This window comes from Dendropsophus ebraccatus, chromosome 2 (assembly GCF_027789765.1).
Source record: "Dendropsophus ebraccatus isolate aDenEbr1 chromosome 2, aDenEbr1.pat, whole genome shotgun sequence".
Classification (NCBI taxonomy): Eukaryota; Metazoa; Chordata; class Amphibia; order Anura; family Hylidae; genus Dendropsophus; species Dendropsophus ebraccatus.
Window position 1 is genome coordinate 67623336 of NC_091455.1, and position 14983 is coordinate 67638318.

The window sequence follows — 14983 nt, forward strand, 5'->3', positions numbered from 1 at the left end:
AAGATACAAAATACATCCAATGCTGTTTCCTGGCCAGGAGGACTCCAGTGCTGAGCGCAACATCCCTACATGGTCTTCACGAAGATTATTTACTGGGGAAAAATATGTCTAAGCCGGCTATTTTAGGAAATCTAATGGAAAATACTGTTACTTTTATCCTGTAAAAAAGGATTAGCTAAGAGTGAATACAGCATTTTGGACAACTAGACCCCCTTCATATATATCCAGCAGTCTGGCTCAGTTTCCCTCCAGCACAGTAGCAAAGTGCCAGATAGAAACTGTGATGTCTGAACTGTCCCCATTCATTTGAATAGGACAGATCAAACTATCTGGCGCTTAAATATATGGATGCAGCATCGCTGGACACGAAGGACGGAAGAACACATCTTGCATCACTTCTGTGCCGTCTCCTCTAACAACTAATAGTTAATGAAAAAAAAAAGAAGAATAGGATGTTTGATGTTGTTCAGTTGTGGCATCAGTTGCCATGAAAAAAGGATGCCAGACCGCCTGATGTATGTGACCCCAGCCTTAAAAAAAATATTTCAAGTTATTATTTAAGTTCACATTAATAGAATATCCCACACTATTCCAACTCAATCAACAGATTTTAAAAAATAAGCATGAAGAATAACCAATTGGGTATAGGGGTTGGGGGGAGAGGAACAGGTGTAAGAAAGGGGCCTATGTAGAACAGGCACTTCACATTGAGCACCTGAGTAAATTCCAAATTCTTAGCATCTATTACTCTATTTTGCTTGAGTTATTTCATGCATTTTACTTTGAATACATTGTGGCTTCCAAAATGTTCCTTCATGCAGACAAAAAAAAAAAGACATCAGTTTAGCTCCACATTTTGATTAGAAATGAGGCAACAGCTTATCTGTAACCATGTAACGGCCATCTGAGCTCTCCGCTGCACTGCTCTCTGTAACAGTAAATCCACTGAATTGGCTGTGAATAGAAAATAGTCGTTTACAAAGCACATGTTCTACCCAATCAATGCTGCATATAACTGTGCAGTAAGAGAGTGCCTGCTCCATCTCCACAGCGAGACCCCAGCGCAAATTAGTTCTATGGCCCTGAGGTGGCGTGTAGGAGAAAAATGCTATGAAGATGACGCAGGAACACCATCGCTTAATGCACAGTCATACATGGTGGGGATCGAGGAGAATGGGTGCTCTGTAAGCCACTTTGGTGTCAAATTCTAAATAGAAGTAATTTAGAACTAATGGTTCACTTTGTAATATATATTCCTAAAAAATGCTTCTTTAGCTTCTAATCAAGTCTTGTTGCCTTCCACCCTGCGTCCACATTACACTTCCATTAAGCCCAAAGAAAAAAACAAAACCATCTCTATTCTGTGTTTACAAGAAGCATTAGCAAATCACTGAATGGTTAGGTCACAAGTTGCCCACACAAGTCTATGGGGAGGGGAGGAGCAAGTGCAGATAAGGTGGGAGAGTGACTTCAGAGAACAGAAGCAAAGAAACACCCAGATACTGAAAAGGAAAAAGCTAACTATAACATTTCACCCCGAGCTTGCTTGCTTCACAGCTTGGGCTAGGTACACAGACATCAGACATTGCTGCAGGAAATTAGATTTTAACCTAGCCCATGGGTCCTATTAAACAAAAGCAATTTTTAACAATTGGCGATTAAAGATAAACAATTACAATTGTTCACCATATTACACCGGACGATAGTCGTTAGTTACAATCGTTACTATAATCCTTTACTCCATCTTATCCCAGCAAAAGAACAAATGATTCGGAAATTGCACTGAACGATTAGTGAACACATGCAGAATTACAGCGAATGAATGTGGAATTACAGCGAACGATTAACAATGATTTTAGGGTCAGATCTAAATGAATGATCGACACACAAACAATTTTTCGATCCTTGCCCACAATTACACAAAACGATTTAAATTTGAATTATATAACAAATTTCCGCATGATAATCTTCCCATGTAATAGGGTCCTGTTTACTACAGAATTTTCTTAAAAAGTTACCCTAAATGACAAGTATGCTTAAAAATAGGACATTGTAAATAAACTTTTTTTTAAATTAATGTATTCCCTTGTATGCACCTTGTTTAGTTAGTAAATTCTTCGCAGTATAAAGAGGGCTGATGTGCCGGTATTTTGGATCATGCACAGTGATGTCAAAGGGCAGTTTACTAAAAGCTTCAATGTCTGGCCAAAACTCATTTTCTGTTTCGGGTTCCTGGTCTTCTTCCTTTATTACATCTGCAAGAAGAAATAAAAAGTGCCATTCTTTTAGTAAAACTACATTTACATCCTGCTTCATGTAAGGCTCCATTCACATCTTCACTGTAGCTTGACTTATTACATGATCTGTATACATGAGGCTCCAATGAGGCTTCCAACACACCTTAGAAAAAAAGCCTAATATTTACTGGCATCTGTATTACAACCAAAACATCCAAAATGTGGTTCAACTAAGGCCCCGTGCACACAGAGCAAGAGCGGTGGAATTGTCCGCAGTGGAATGCCACCAGCCTCCCTGCCATAATGACACTCTATGGGAGGCTTGCGCGGCTCCTCTCTGCGCGCTGAAGAATGAAAATGTTCATTCTTCAGCGCCGAGAGATGTAGCGCGCGCAAGTCTCTCATAGAGTGTCATTATGGCAGGGAGGCTGGTGGCATTCCACTGCGCACAATTCCACCGCTCTTGCTCTGTGTGCATGGGGCCTTAGAGTTAGACAAAGGATCTGGTGGTTGTAATATGCTGCTCTATGGCCATGTGATACTTGCCTTAGTGATACTGTCACCCCGCTTTCTGTGTGAGGACTTCTCTACCCAGTTGTAAAGTCAAAATTTAGCATTTTTCATACCTTACTTTATAATAGATTTCTTGGTGCTTGGTCCAGTGAAAGATGCTTTTTATTATTGGTGGATTGTGCCACCTGGGCGGGGCTTCATGGGAGCAGCGCCACATGGCCCCGCCCCTCGTCTACCATTGGAATGGGACGGCCTAGAGGTCTAAGCCCCACCCCCTCTAGGTTGGTCCATTCCTATGGCTGCAGTGTGAGTGGGGCCAAGCGGAGCCTCGTCCAGGTGGCACAATCCACCAACAATATAAAGCATTTTTCAATGGACCAAGCACCAAGAAATCTTTTATAAAGTAAAGTAGGAAAACTGCAAAATTTAGGCTTTGCAGCTGTGTAGAGAAGTCCTCATCCAGAAAGGTGTTGACATTATCATTTTAAAGTATACCTGTCATGAGGGCTGCTGCCAGATGAGCAGTGAATTCCCCTTTGCGTGCAGATGTTTGGGTCTCCATGGCTATGAACACATGAGACTGTAATGCATGCGAACCCTACTGAATCAGGACAGGTGTTGCATGCATTATGGTCTCATGCATGTTTGTAAACATGGAGACCCGAACTTCCCATAGAATGCAATTCGCCGCTGATCTGGCTGTGGTCCTGATGTAACATACACTCTAAAAGGGATCTTATAAAGTAATCTTGTAGGAATATTCAGATAAAGAACCCTTAAAACTGATATTATTCATCTCTAAATGCAAAAACTATTACAGATATATAAATTCCTACCTGCACCTATTTCCTCTTCATCATAAACATCTACCTCCAGAAGCCGAATCAACATGCGGTACAGGATCCTGAGGAACTGCAAGTAGGCACCAGTTTTTCCAACCTGTGTTTTGAAAGAGAAAATAAAAGCACATGGTATAAAAAGTTATCTACAGCAAGACTATATTCCAGAGCAAAGGCCTTTTTGGTATCAATGTTCATCATAAAGTGCTCTGTCCAGTATGTTATCAGTCTGTAAAATTCATCATTCATTTGGAGTGTTAAAAAATGTCAACCCCTTGAAGATGACCTGTGTGCAATTAAGGCAACTTTATTCAATAGCAAAGCCTAATTTATTTATACAAAAATAATCTGTCAGTGGTGACTGCAACACCTAGGCTGTACGAAAGATATGGGGGGGCGCTCCATTATCAACCCATTAAACAGATTATCCGGTAAGAAAAAACTATATTTAGATTTTAGAAGTATACACAAAGCAAAGGAGCTATGCTTACCTCTCTGCTCACCAGTGTCCTCCTAGAGGTCTTTAAGGCCTCCCTCTGAATGATCCCACCTCCACTCCTGAGATGAACTGACAGACAGAACAGCATCACAGCCAGCGAATGGCTGTCACTCTCAGAAGTGGAGGCGCGATAATTCAGTGGGGACCTGGAGACTTGTAGAACACCATTGTTTTCTGTAAACTTGCAATAATCCAAATATAGTTTTCCCTAACCAGATGACATGATATTGTATCACTGCAATAGTGATGACCCATATAATTAAATTAACTGTTAAAAAAATTAACTGTTAACAACTCCCCCATATGTAGTCTAAAATGGTTCTATTAAAAAAAAAAAAGACATCCCACAACTTGAAAATATGGAATTATAGCTATTGCAATGCAGCAAGAAGACATTTTCCATTATATGTGCTATTCTGGTCACACAACATAAAGCAAAAAATCTAAACATATAGGATGCATCCTGGAAAAATAGAGGCCTTACAAGACTAAATCAATAGAAGACAAAAAATGTTGTCTCTTGGAAACTTTTTTGTAAAATGTGGTATTACTGAGAAAAAGCAGTAAACACAAAACAGTTTGCATAATCATACAAACATGTGTAATACAGTTAAAGGGCTCATGACTTTCATGCTGCCTAAAGCATAGGTTTTTGGGGCAATCCCTGGTGGCTTCTTCCTGTGTTGCTGAACTTAATGGATAGAATTCTCCTTATAACGAAATAGGGAGAGATCTCTAAGGAAAAAAGTTAATAATGACACGGCACAAAGGAAATGTCAATGCCTTGCTGAATGTGGCAGTAATGTGTTCCTTAAAGCATACCTGTCATTATGTTTCCTCAGCCCATTGGCATGACGCCGCTCCCCCATCCATAGTTACTCCAACTTCCAACTGCAGGAGCGTCTGCAGGCTAATGGGGTGAGGAAACACTGGCCCTGAATCTATCAAGCAGGGATACGAATGGGAGGGGGAGTGAGGGGGTTTTGACACACTGCACCAGAGAATAACCAGAGAACATTTTTTTTTGATGTTATAGATGAAAAGACAGATATATAAAAGGTACCATGTGTCTCTTAGACCAGTGCTTCTCAAACAGTGAGGCGGGGCTCACCAGTGAGGCGCCCCCTAGTTGTAGGTGAGGCCCAGCTGAGGAGCCAGTTTTCACCAAAGTAACTATGATCTGCACAGTCCTTTTGCTGTTTGCAAAAATCTCCATTTTAGCAACATTATTAATTTATTTAGTACTTGCTTTATTAGTATATAGAGATTGGGAGACTGGTGAAAGGTAGCCCTAGCATTATTTTCAGCTTTTAAATGGACTTTCACCACAGATAGTGAGGCCCAGGTACCCTCTTGGTCAGTCTGGTGAAGCCCAGGCATTGCCCTGGTCTGTTGGGGGAGTCTCCAGTAGAAAAAGTTTGAGAAGCGCTGTCTCAGACCTAACAGCTATCTAACAATATCAGCAGTTTAGAACGTGAATTGCAGATGACAGATTTAAAGCCAAAAAGCAATCAATGTGCAATCAAATAATACTGTGTGAGCATTAACCTGTGCAGGGCCAGTCAGGAGTAGACGACGAGGATGAACAGTCCTTGTTCCCGTGGGCTCGCTTGAGTTCACAAAATCAGCATGGTGCTGCCTGGCTGTTGTCCACTGCCTGTAATAAAGTGACTGTTCTTCACTGCTCAAGTCTTTAGAAAGGACAGGTCTTAATGATCTTGACCAACTCACATCAGCATGGGGCAAGAGAGAAATTGTAGAGGGAGATTGTCCATTTTTATGAGAAGCCAAGAGGTTATACGTAGCCCTTGAAAGAACCACAATACGGGGTAAAGCCAAGTTCAATGTCCTATTGTTCACAGAGTGGTGACTCCACTGGTAAGTTTGTGATGACGAGGAGGAGAGCTTTGATGTTGTGCTGCTGGCCATTTGTGTCCCAAGAGAATCACATTCTGGTTTACAATCACTGGCTGTGGAATTTGGGTAAGTGCCTTCATCCACTGAGTTTGCCACATTGTGAAAGTCAAGGTTTGCTGGCTGTCTCTGAGTTTCTTCAGCTGCACTAGAGGAACTTACTCCATTCTCTGCAATTGAACCTGCATCAAATTAAAGACAGTACACAGTTAAGGATGGAAACTCAGAAGATCCCTTCAGAAAGGAACATGTATGTTCTGTCAGGGTTAATGGTACAACACTTATGACTCAAGCCATCTTCATACCGGTTGTCCTGGCTGCTTTCCAGAGCTGAGGGCTTCTGCTAGTAGCTGGTATGGAGCCATTGTAACTGCATTTAAACAGTACTGTGCCACGTCATTGGTGGTTCAAGGGTTGGATCAGCCTCTCATGATGAGATGGCAGGGACCTGATCCACTGTAATGTAAGTCTGAGACCCTCTGAAGGCCTCTGTGGTGGCTATGACAGATCTACTTCCATAGGCAGGCTGTACTAGCAGAGCAACAATAAATTGAATAAGCAAGCCAATGGTTACTTATAGAAGTACTTCACTATAAGTTATAAATGTAATTCTTCAACTAAAAAAAAAAAACATACATAATATTGATTGTATCACTTATATTGTACTTATAATATTGTATCAATTATAATGTTAGTAAATTAGGGAACGGCAAAAGATAATTTTTTTTTTAAATTAAAAATACCAGAATTGTAAGTTTTTTTGGTCAAAATTTTTTTACCTGCCTAAAAAATCAGTTCTAGGCCATGGTGGTATCAATAAAACTAAGGATTACAATGTAAAAAATTTGTCATTCAGCCCTGTTAATGCGGTCAGAATAGGGCAATTTGAATAATTTTGTCTTTGTGGAAAAGTTAACATACTTAAAAGGAAGAAAATAAAAACAAAAAAACCCCATACAAGCTGGGTATTGTTGTAATAACAACACATTGGGTATCATTGGAATTGTACAGACCTGAGGAATACAAATAACTTGCCAGTTTAAAAGGGAAACTGACAGCAAGGATATGCATGTATCTGTGCTGCCAGTTTCCAGATGCCAATCACATGAGCAGTACGTACATACCTATAGCACTACAGTATGATCTGTGATCTTTATAAGATATATTATTTCAGGCTGACAGTATCAAAGATGAGGGTCTATGACACTGTCAAGTCCTGCCTTTCTCTATGGCAGCTGCTGTATTCCCAGGCTGCCGCCCAGCTCCTCCGGCTGTCGATCATTCTGGAAGAGGCTGGGGATGCTGAAGATGCCGAATCCCACAGCATTGCTTAAGTTACATGTGATGCTCATGTGATCAGCATCTGGAAACTGGCAGCACAGATATACACATTACATCTGTAAATATGCATATACAGCAAATATGCATTGCTGTATATTTTACAGTAAAATGAAGGGTCTTATTACAAAGTACCATTAGCCATTCAAAATTCAAAAATAGCCCTCATATGGTTCTGTAAAATGAAAAAGGAAAGTGTAATGGCTCTTAGAATGCAAAGGGGTAATAATAATATTTAAAAAGAATAAAAAGAGGAAACATAAAAATTGTCCCGGGATTAAGTTTTCCATCCAACCTACCGAAAGTTACCACGGTCTTGGAGAGACAGTATAAAAATATACAAAACACTCCCCATGCACTCCCCATGTGGTCCATTTGGTAAAGTGACATAACTAAACAGAACTAACCTGAAGTTCCTGTGACTTCACTGCCATTACTCTGAGGTCTGTCTAGGTCTATGAACAGCTCATCAGAGTCATTCTCAATAGAGTTTGCTTTATCAATGTCCTTATCACTTAGATCAAGGGCGGTTGTGGGCTCCCTGATGACTTCTCTGGAAACATAGCAACAGGCCAAGCCAATTTCTTGTTCCAAAGCCGTTCGGGTTAAAAAACTGGAGTCAATCAGCCGAAGATCAGAATACTTCAGAGACCTAAAGCACAAAGTAACAGCACATTACTACACAAAGAAACATCATTCCTACTCATATAAAATAACCCAATATACCTACCTCGGGAGAGTTTCTCCAAGGGGATCCTTGCCGGTGAGAATCAGAATACAAGGCAGGCCTTCAAGATCCTTATATGTTCTAGGAACCCAGTCTTCCTGATCACATCCCCTCCAAACCTTACAATAAAGTACTGATAACGTAAGTAAGTCATAACATCTAAAACAATTATTTAAAAAAGAAGCAGATAAGCCATGAACCACTTCAGTGTAGAAACATAGCTGATAGAATATGTCAAGAATACAAAATAAAAGTGAATCTCAACCACTTGTAGAACAATGCTTGTCATTAGTACTTACAACGTTTTCCTGAATTATCAGATTTAGTAATAATGAATGACATATCTCTACTAGTGACAAAGCATAAAGAGATTGATCCACCTTTATACATTATGGGAGACATTTATCAAGACCGGCGAACTTGTACTCTGGTCTTTAAGGTACCTGTGCCTGCCACATGGCGGGCGCAGAAATCTACACCTGATCCGGAGCAGGTGTAAAACATGTGTGAGTAAAGAAAAAAAACAACAAAAAACTGCCATATTTTGCAAAAGCAGGTGGTAAATAATAAGCATGTTCTTTTTCGGACAGTCATAATCTCTTACGGCCTTTATTCTATACAACGTGTGGAGTGGACTGCATTATTATGCTGAAAATATGGCCATATTTTAACATAGCCTATGGCTATGTTCCCACACAGTATTTTTCAACCAAAACCAGGAGTGGATTGAAAACACAGAAAGGCTCTGTTAACACACTGTTGAAATTGAGTGGATGGCCACCATTTAATGGCAAATAATCAAAATTATTTGCCATTAAATGGCAGCCATACACTCAATTTCAACAGTGTGTGAACATAGCCTTGTGTTTTCAACGCACTTCTGGTTTTGGTTGAAAAATACTGAGCAAAAATACTTTGTGGGAACATAGCCTATTACTGCACAAAAGAAAAATTACAAAAATATAAGGAATTACATCAGCCATTAAATAGAGGGAATGTTTGAAAAGAGAAGGAACATTTAAGCCTGACCGATGAACTGCCTATATAACTTTAGTATCCTAAATTTAATACTAAATTGCATAGTACTGCGGGGGGGCTTTTTTTAAATTTATTTTTTAATTCTGATTACAGAAGTAAAGCTTTATTATCCTAGAAGTTACTTTACTTTAATTTTTAAAAAGCCTCTTAAACATGATAGTTAAGCAGCTCTCCTCACTTGTATCATCAACTAATTTAAGTTATAAAATGGGGAAATGTATCTAAAAGGAAAAGGACAGAGGTGCTGTGGTGTATTTCAGTACAATTCTGTGACCAGGCAAGAATGTAACTGTTGGGGTATACAGCAAGATACAAATCTGGAAAGCAGACCTACACCTTGTACACTGCAATACCTCTCGTAGACCTAAAATCATTGGCCCAGATTTACTCAAACTTTATGAGACAAAAACTCCTATTTTCCTATAGAAACCCATCAGAGCTCATATTTTCTCAAATTGCTCTGGTTTAATGAATGCAGTGTTGTAGTTGGTTGCTATAGGCAAATTAGACAGTTTTGTTCTCATTGGTAACTTTGTTAATTACCAATATCTACACAAATTAGTATGGGAATTTTGTTAAAAAAATGTCCTTACCTTTAATCTGGTAACAAAATGCTTGGCAACAGAGAGCTCAGAAGCAGGATTACCAAGAAGCACTTCAAAACGATACTGAAGTCCTAGTTTATCTCTCACTTCCTGTAGTCTTTCCTTTGCCAACATTGCCAGCTGTACTGAAGGAACCCGGACAAGGAGCATGTGACCCTGTCCGCTTTTGTCCTTTCCTGGGGAACTAAGGAGGTCGTCCATGATGCTCAGCGTCTCCGGTGTAGTGTGATCTCTGAGTGAAGCCATGGTAGTTAGAGCCATAAGAGCTTCAGAATACTGCTGAATGAGGAGGTAGCATCGGATCACCATGCTGTGTAACCTTGGGTACCTACAACACAGATTTATGTGTTATTATTCAACTGGTTGTCTCAGATATGCAAATACTATATATTGGAACTACTGTAGCTGTGTTTGTGTCTTATGTGTAAAAACAAATGCTTTTAACTATTTTTATGTCTGTAGTGGGTCTATATCTTGCCATTGCGGTGAGCTCTTGCATTTTTCTGTGTTTTTGTGTGTTTGCAACTTCAGCCATGGCAATGTGCTCCTGCCTGGTGTGAATGGTGTTCTAGGAGACCTGACCAAATTTGTCTTTTTTTTTTTTCTGTGTTCCAGATGAGGGAGTGGCTGCCTCTACTTGGTCGTGCACTCCACCTGTCCCACCCAGATGGTGTAATTACTCTTGCTGGTATTAGACAGATCTTGCATGCCCAGAGCATAGGCGTATTTCATGCCATGGAGAGGCCATAGTACAGTGTAGGACTGTCCCGAGCATGAGGCCACTGTAACGTGGTGGGGCAGTTTATATAATTTTTAAGTGGTAACCAAGAGCCTCATTATTTTTATGGAAGTTTTTTTGGGCAGTTGGGGGGGGGCTGCTTTTAACTATTTTCATGTCTGTAGTGGGTCTATATCTTGCCATTGCTCTTGCATTTTTCTGTGTTTTTGTGTGTTAAAAATAAATATACTAATTATCGCATCACCTTTCCAAAAGGGTGTTCACCATCTTCTCAAATGTTTCATCACATCTAAGTAGTGGACTTGTTATACCCCACTGAAGAGATTTACTGTATTCATTTATGCCAAAGTAAATCTTGTCTTCACTGGCTACATCCTCCTAAAAAAAGAAAATACAGATGAGATTTAGACTCTCAAGCATTTTGCTTACTTTCAAAAACTGTTGACATGTCAAACGTGTGGGTGGAGTGGCTACCTCCATTTGGCTCCATTTGACTACCCCATCCTCATGGGTGATTTAAGAAGAGACTAGTTAGATCAGGGATGGGGAGCCTTCGGCCTTAGCTTTGGTTGTCTAGGCATGGTAGTTGGGATGGGAATGGTAGTTTTGCAACAGCTGGAGGCTTCCCATCCCTGAATTAGACCCTGCATGCCCTGAATGTGTAGGCTTAAGGCCCTATTACACGGAAAGATTATTGGCCGTTATGGCAACGCTGTAGTCCTGTGCAATAGGAGCAGTGACAGCAGAACGCTGCTATCTTCAATGGGCTTACGGGACGATCTAGTGATCACCTGGGCAGCCCCCCTTCGCCCCCCCCCCCCTGCACTTACCCACTCGCTGTTGACGCATGTAATAGTGGCAGCAGCAAGCGCGGAACGAGGAGCAAACGAGAGCTGACATTGCTCGTTTACTCCTCTGCATCGCCCTGTGCAATAGGGGCTTTAGGATTGGTCCAAGAGAGGTCAGTGTCCAGTTCTTCACTACCTGAAGTCACCTTATCATAGTTGGATGGGTACACACTATCAATTAAATAATGATGAAATAAGAATACCCCTTTAACCTTCTGATGTTTTGATAAGGCACTCCAAAAGCGGTTTGAAAGCCTCAAAATATTACGTATGTCGAGCAATCACCACCGTAGACACGATTGATAGATAAATCTGCATGCCACATGGGTGTTTGGCTGACAGTTATAAGAGCCTAATCGTCAGCTTTAAAATTTATGCTATTTGTGCTATTTTGCCACAAATACTTAATTTTGCAATAAAATAGCAAGGTTTTTGTTGTGATTTTGACAGAATGGTAGCAAAAATATCAATATTTTATCGCGAATTGCGCAATTCAAGGAAAAATAGTGCTAATTAACACTAATTTAACACACATTAAATGCTATGTGTGATCATAGCCTAATAATGTGGCATAACCTGTCCGAGCAGGCTGCCTGGGCTACCATGGTGACATAAAACACAACTACTCATCTAATGTGCAAAGAACAGGTTTTTCTAAACTCCGCCATTAGACAGGAAATTCCTGTTCCAAGTGCATGGACACAATTGATGCATCTCCAGAAGCACAAGTATGTGATGGTGTCCATATACCTCCACAATTATACATATATTAAGGCTATGGCACAGTGAAATAAAAAATAAAATCCTTACCACTAGGTCTGGCTGAATCCAGTGCACCTCATTGCTAGAGCTGATCTTAGACTGCTGTGTCTGTAAGGCGTAAGGGAAGGCACTAACTTGCAGCACAATGAGATTCAGAGCTTCCTGCACTTCACAACTATTAATAATCCGGTCACAAAGCCCCTGGCTGGGATCTCCATGAGGCAACGTCCCTGACAATGCACTGAAGAGAAATATAAGAGGTTAGAATATCAGTATTCCAGATACAGCTTATATGATCAGACATCTGTTATGTAACAGCTCTGGATTTACAGTAAGAACTGGATCAACTGTACAAACTAGCAAGTATTCATATCTCTTTATGGATAAGATACGTTGTAACAAATTCCTGGGACCATCTGTTGAAGGGCGTCTAAAACGAGTTATAACCAATACTGTAACATTATATGCAAATATCATTTGAAATAATCCATATATCCAATTCTTGCTTATACTTATTGGCCACAGAAGGATACATTTCTGTATTTAGTAACAAAACGTAGAAAAAATTATAATTATGGATGAACAAATTACTGTTTACTTCAGCACCCGGTTAGACCTTTACAGAGGCTATCAGTCATCAACAGAGAATAACTCAAAATATCTTGTTTCCACAGTGTATTTGAGATGGTGGAAGGGAGAAGACCGACATGCTTTGGCTATCTGGCACTTAAAGGGGTTGTCCGGCGATAAAAAATTATTCACAGAATAACACACATTACAAAGTTATACAACTTTGTAATGTATGTTATGTCTGTGAATGGCCCCCTTCCCCGTGTTTCCCCCCACCCACGCTAGACCCGGAAGTGTGGTGCATTATACTCACCGCATCTCGTGTCGTCCACGGTCTCCGATCCTCAGCAGTGACGTCTTCTTCGGGAGGCCGGCGGATCTTCCCGAGTGCCGGCCGCCCTCTGCAGCGTCATCCGAAGCTCAGCCGCGATTGGCTGAGCATAACTGTGCTCAGCCAATCGCGGCTGAGCAGCTGATGACGTGGCCACGTCATCAGCTGCTCAGCCGCGATTGGCTGAGCACAGCTCCTGTGCTCAGCCAATCGCGGCTGAGCTTCGGATGACGCTGCAGAGGGCGGCCGGCACTCGGGAAGATCCGCCGGCCTCCCGAAGAAGACGTCACTGCTGAGGATCGGAGACCGTGGTCGGTACGTGACAGGTAATGTATAGCGCACCACACTTCCGGGTACACGGGTGGGGGTGGTGGGACACGGGGAAGGGGGCCATTCAGACATAACATACATTACAAAGTTGTATAACTTTGTAATGTGTGTTATTCTGTGAATAATTTTTTATCGCCGGACAACCCCTTTAACCAGCCTACATTTATTCTTTAAAAGGCATATTCCTATCTAAACTCTAGGAACCCTATTGATCCTGAAAATAAATGGGCCACAGCGCTGGTGTACCCTCTTTTCTCTTGGGGTGCTGTACTCCCGCTGAAATGTTGTGGAGGGGGCTGCAGCATGGCTCAGAAAGGGATGCAGCACTACACCAGCACTACTTCCCTTTAATCTTACAATAAGTAATGTTCCTAGATATTCTGGCAATATGCCATTAGTTTAGGAGATGGGAATACCCATTTAAATTCCTACAAACACAACAGTTAGGCTGGGTTCACACTGCGTTTTTGCAATCCGTTCAACGTATCCGTTTATAATTTGTTACATTTAACCCTTAGAGGACCAGGCCAATTTAAATTTTTCCGTTTTCGTTTTTCCCTCCTTGTGCTTAAAAGGCCATATCACTTGCATTTTTTCACCTAGAAACCCACATGAGCCCTTGTTTTTTGCGTCACTAATTGTACTTTGCAATGACAGGCTGAATTTTTTCATAAAGCACATTGCGAAACCAGAAAAAAAATTCAATGTGTGGTGAAATTGAAAAAAAAACAACAAAAAAAAACGCATTTCTTTTATTTGGAGGGTATTTTTTTTTTACACCATTCGCCCTGGGGTAAAACTGACTTGTTACATATGTTCCTCATTAGTCGTTACGATTACAAAGATATGTAATATGTATAACTTTCATTGTATCTGATGGCTTGTAAAAAATTCAAACCATTGTTAAAAAATATATGTTCTCTAAAATCGCTCCATTCCCAGGCTTATAGCGCTTTTATTCTTTGGTTTATGGGGCTGTGTGAGGTGTAATTTTTTGCGCCATGATGTCTTCTTTCTATCGGTACCTTGATTGCGCATATTCTACTTTTTGATTGTTTTTTATTACAATTTTTCTGGATTTGATGCGACCAAAAATGCGCAATTTTGCACCTTAGTTTTTTTTTTTGCGCTTGCGCCGTTTACCGTGCGAGATCAGGAATGTGATTAATCAATAGTTCGAGCGATTACGCACACGGCGATACCACGGCGCACGGGCCGGCTGAAGACGCGGGGATCGTTCCCCGGGGAGGGAGGGGCATCTACATCACTAGACACCAGGGAACGGCTGCATCAGGTAATCGGATGCAGCTGTCATCTTTGACAGCTATATCCGATTATCTAATTAGGGGGCACGATCGGACCGTGCCCGCTAATAGCTGCGGTCGGTCCCGGGCTGCATGCGGCACCTGGGACTGTGGCGGTTTAGAGCGTGGCCCCGCTATGAACACCTGTGGTCGCCTAAGAGTTAAAGGACAGAAAAAAGTAGTCAACACTACTTTTGTGTCCGTTAAAAAAACAACACCCGTTTCAATCAATTTTTTTTTTTTTAATGGAAGTCAATGGAAAACAGATCCGAAACGGATGCCATACAATTGCATCCCTTTTTTCCATAAAACGTATATGTTAAATAGATTGCAAAAACGCAGTGTGAACCCAGCCTTATATTGATAAAGCACAAAAATGCTAAGTTCAG

General features: G+C 40.9%; 1 protein-coding gene across 1 annotated transcript in view; it reads right to left on the minus strand.

Annotated features, from left to right (window-relative positions):
* GREB1L (GREB1 like retinoic acid receptor coactivator) overlaps window positions 1-14983 on the minus strand; it is a 75986-nt gene that overhangs the window by 7618 nt on the left and 53385 nt on the right. Inside the window, exons 18-25 of the mRNA XM_069957715.1 lie at window positions 12108-12300; window positions 10694-10827; window positions 9699-10038; window positions 8071-8186; window positions 7748-7992; window positions 5637-6184; window positions 3587-3689; window positions 2097-2255 (exon numbers count right to left, since the gene is read on the minus strand). Coding sequence (XP_069813816.1) covers window positions 2097-2255; window positions 3587-3689; window positions 5637-6184; window positions 7748-7992; window positions 8071-8186; window positions 9699-10038; window positions 10694-10827; window positions 12108-12300 — 1838 coding nt within the window. The remainder of the gene's footprint in view (window positions 1-2096; window positions 2256-3586; window positions 3690-5636; window positions 6185-7747; window positions 7993-8070; window positions 8187-9698; window positions 10039-10693; window positions 10828-12107; window positions 12301-14983) is intronic.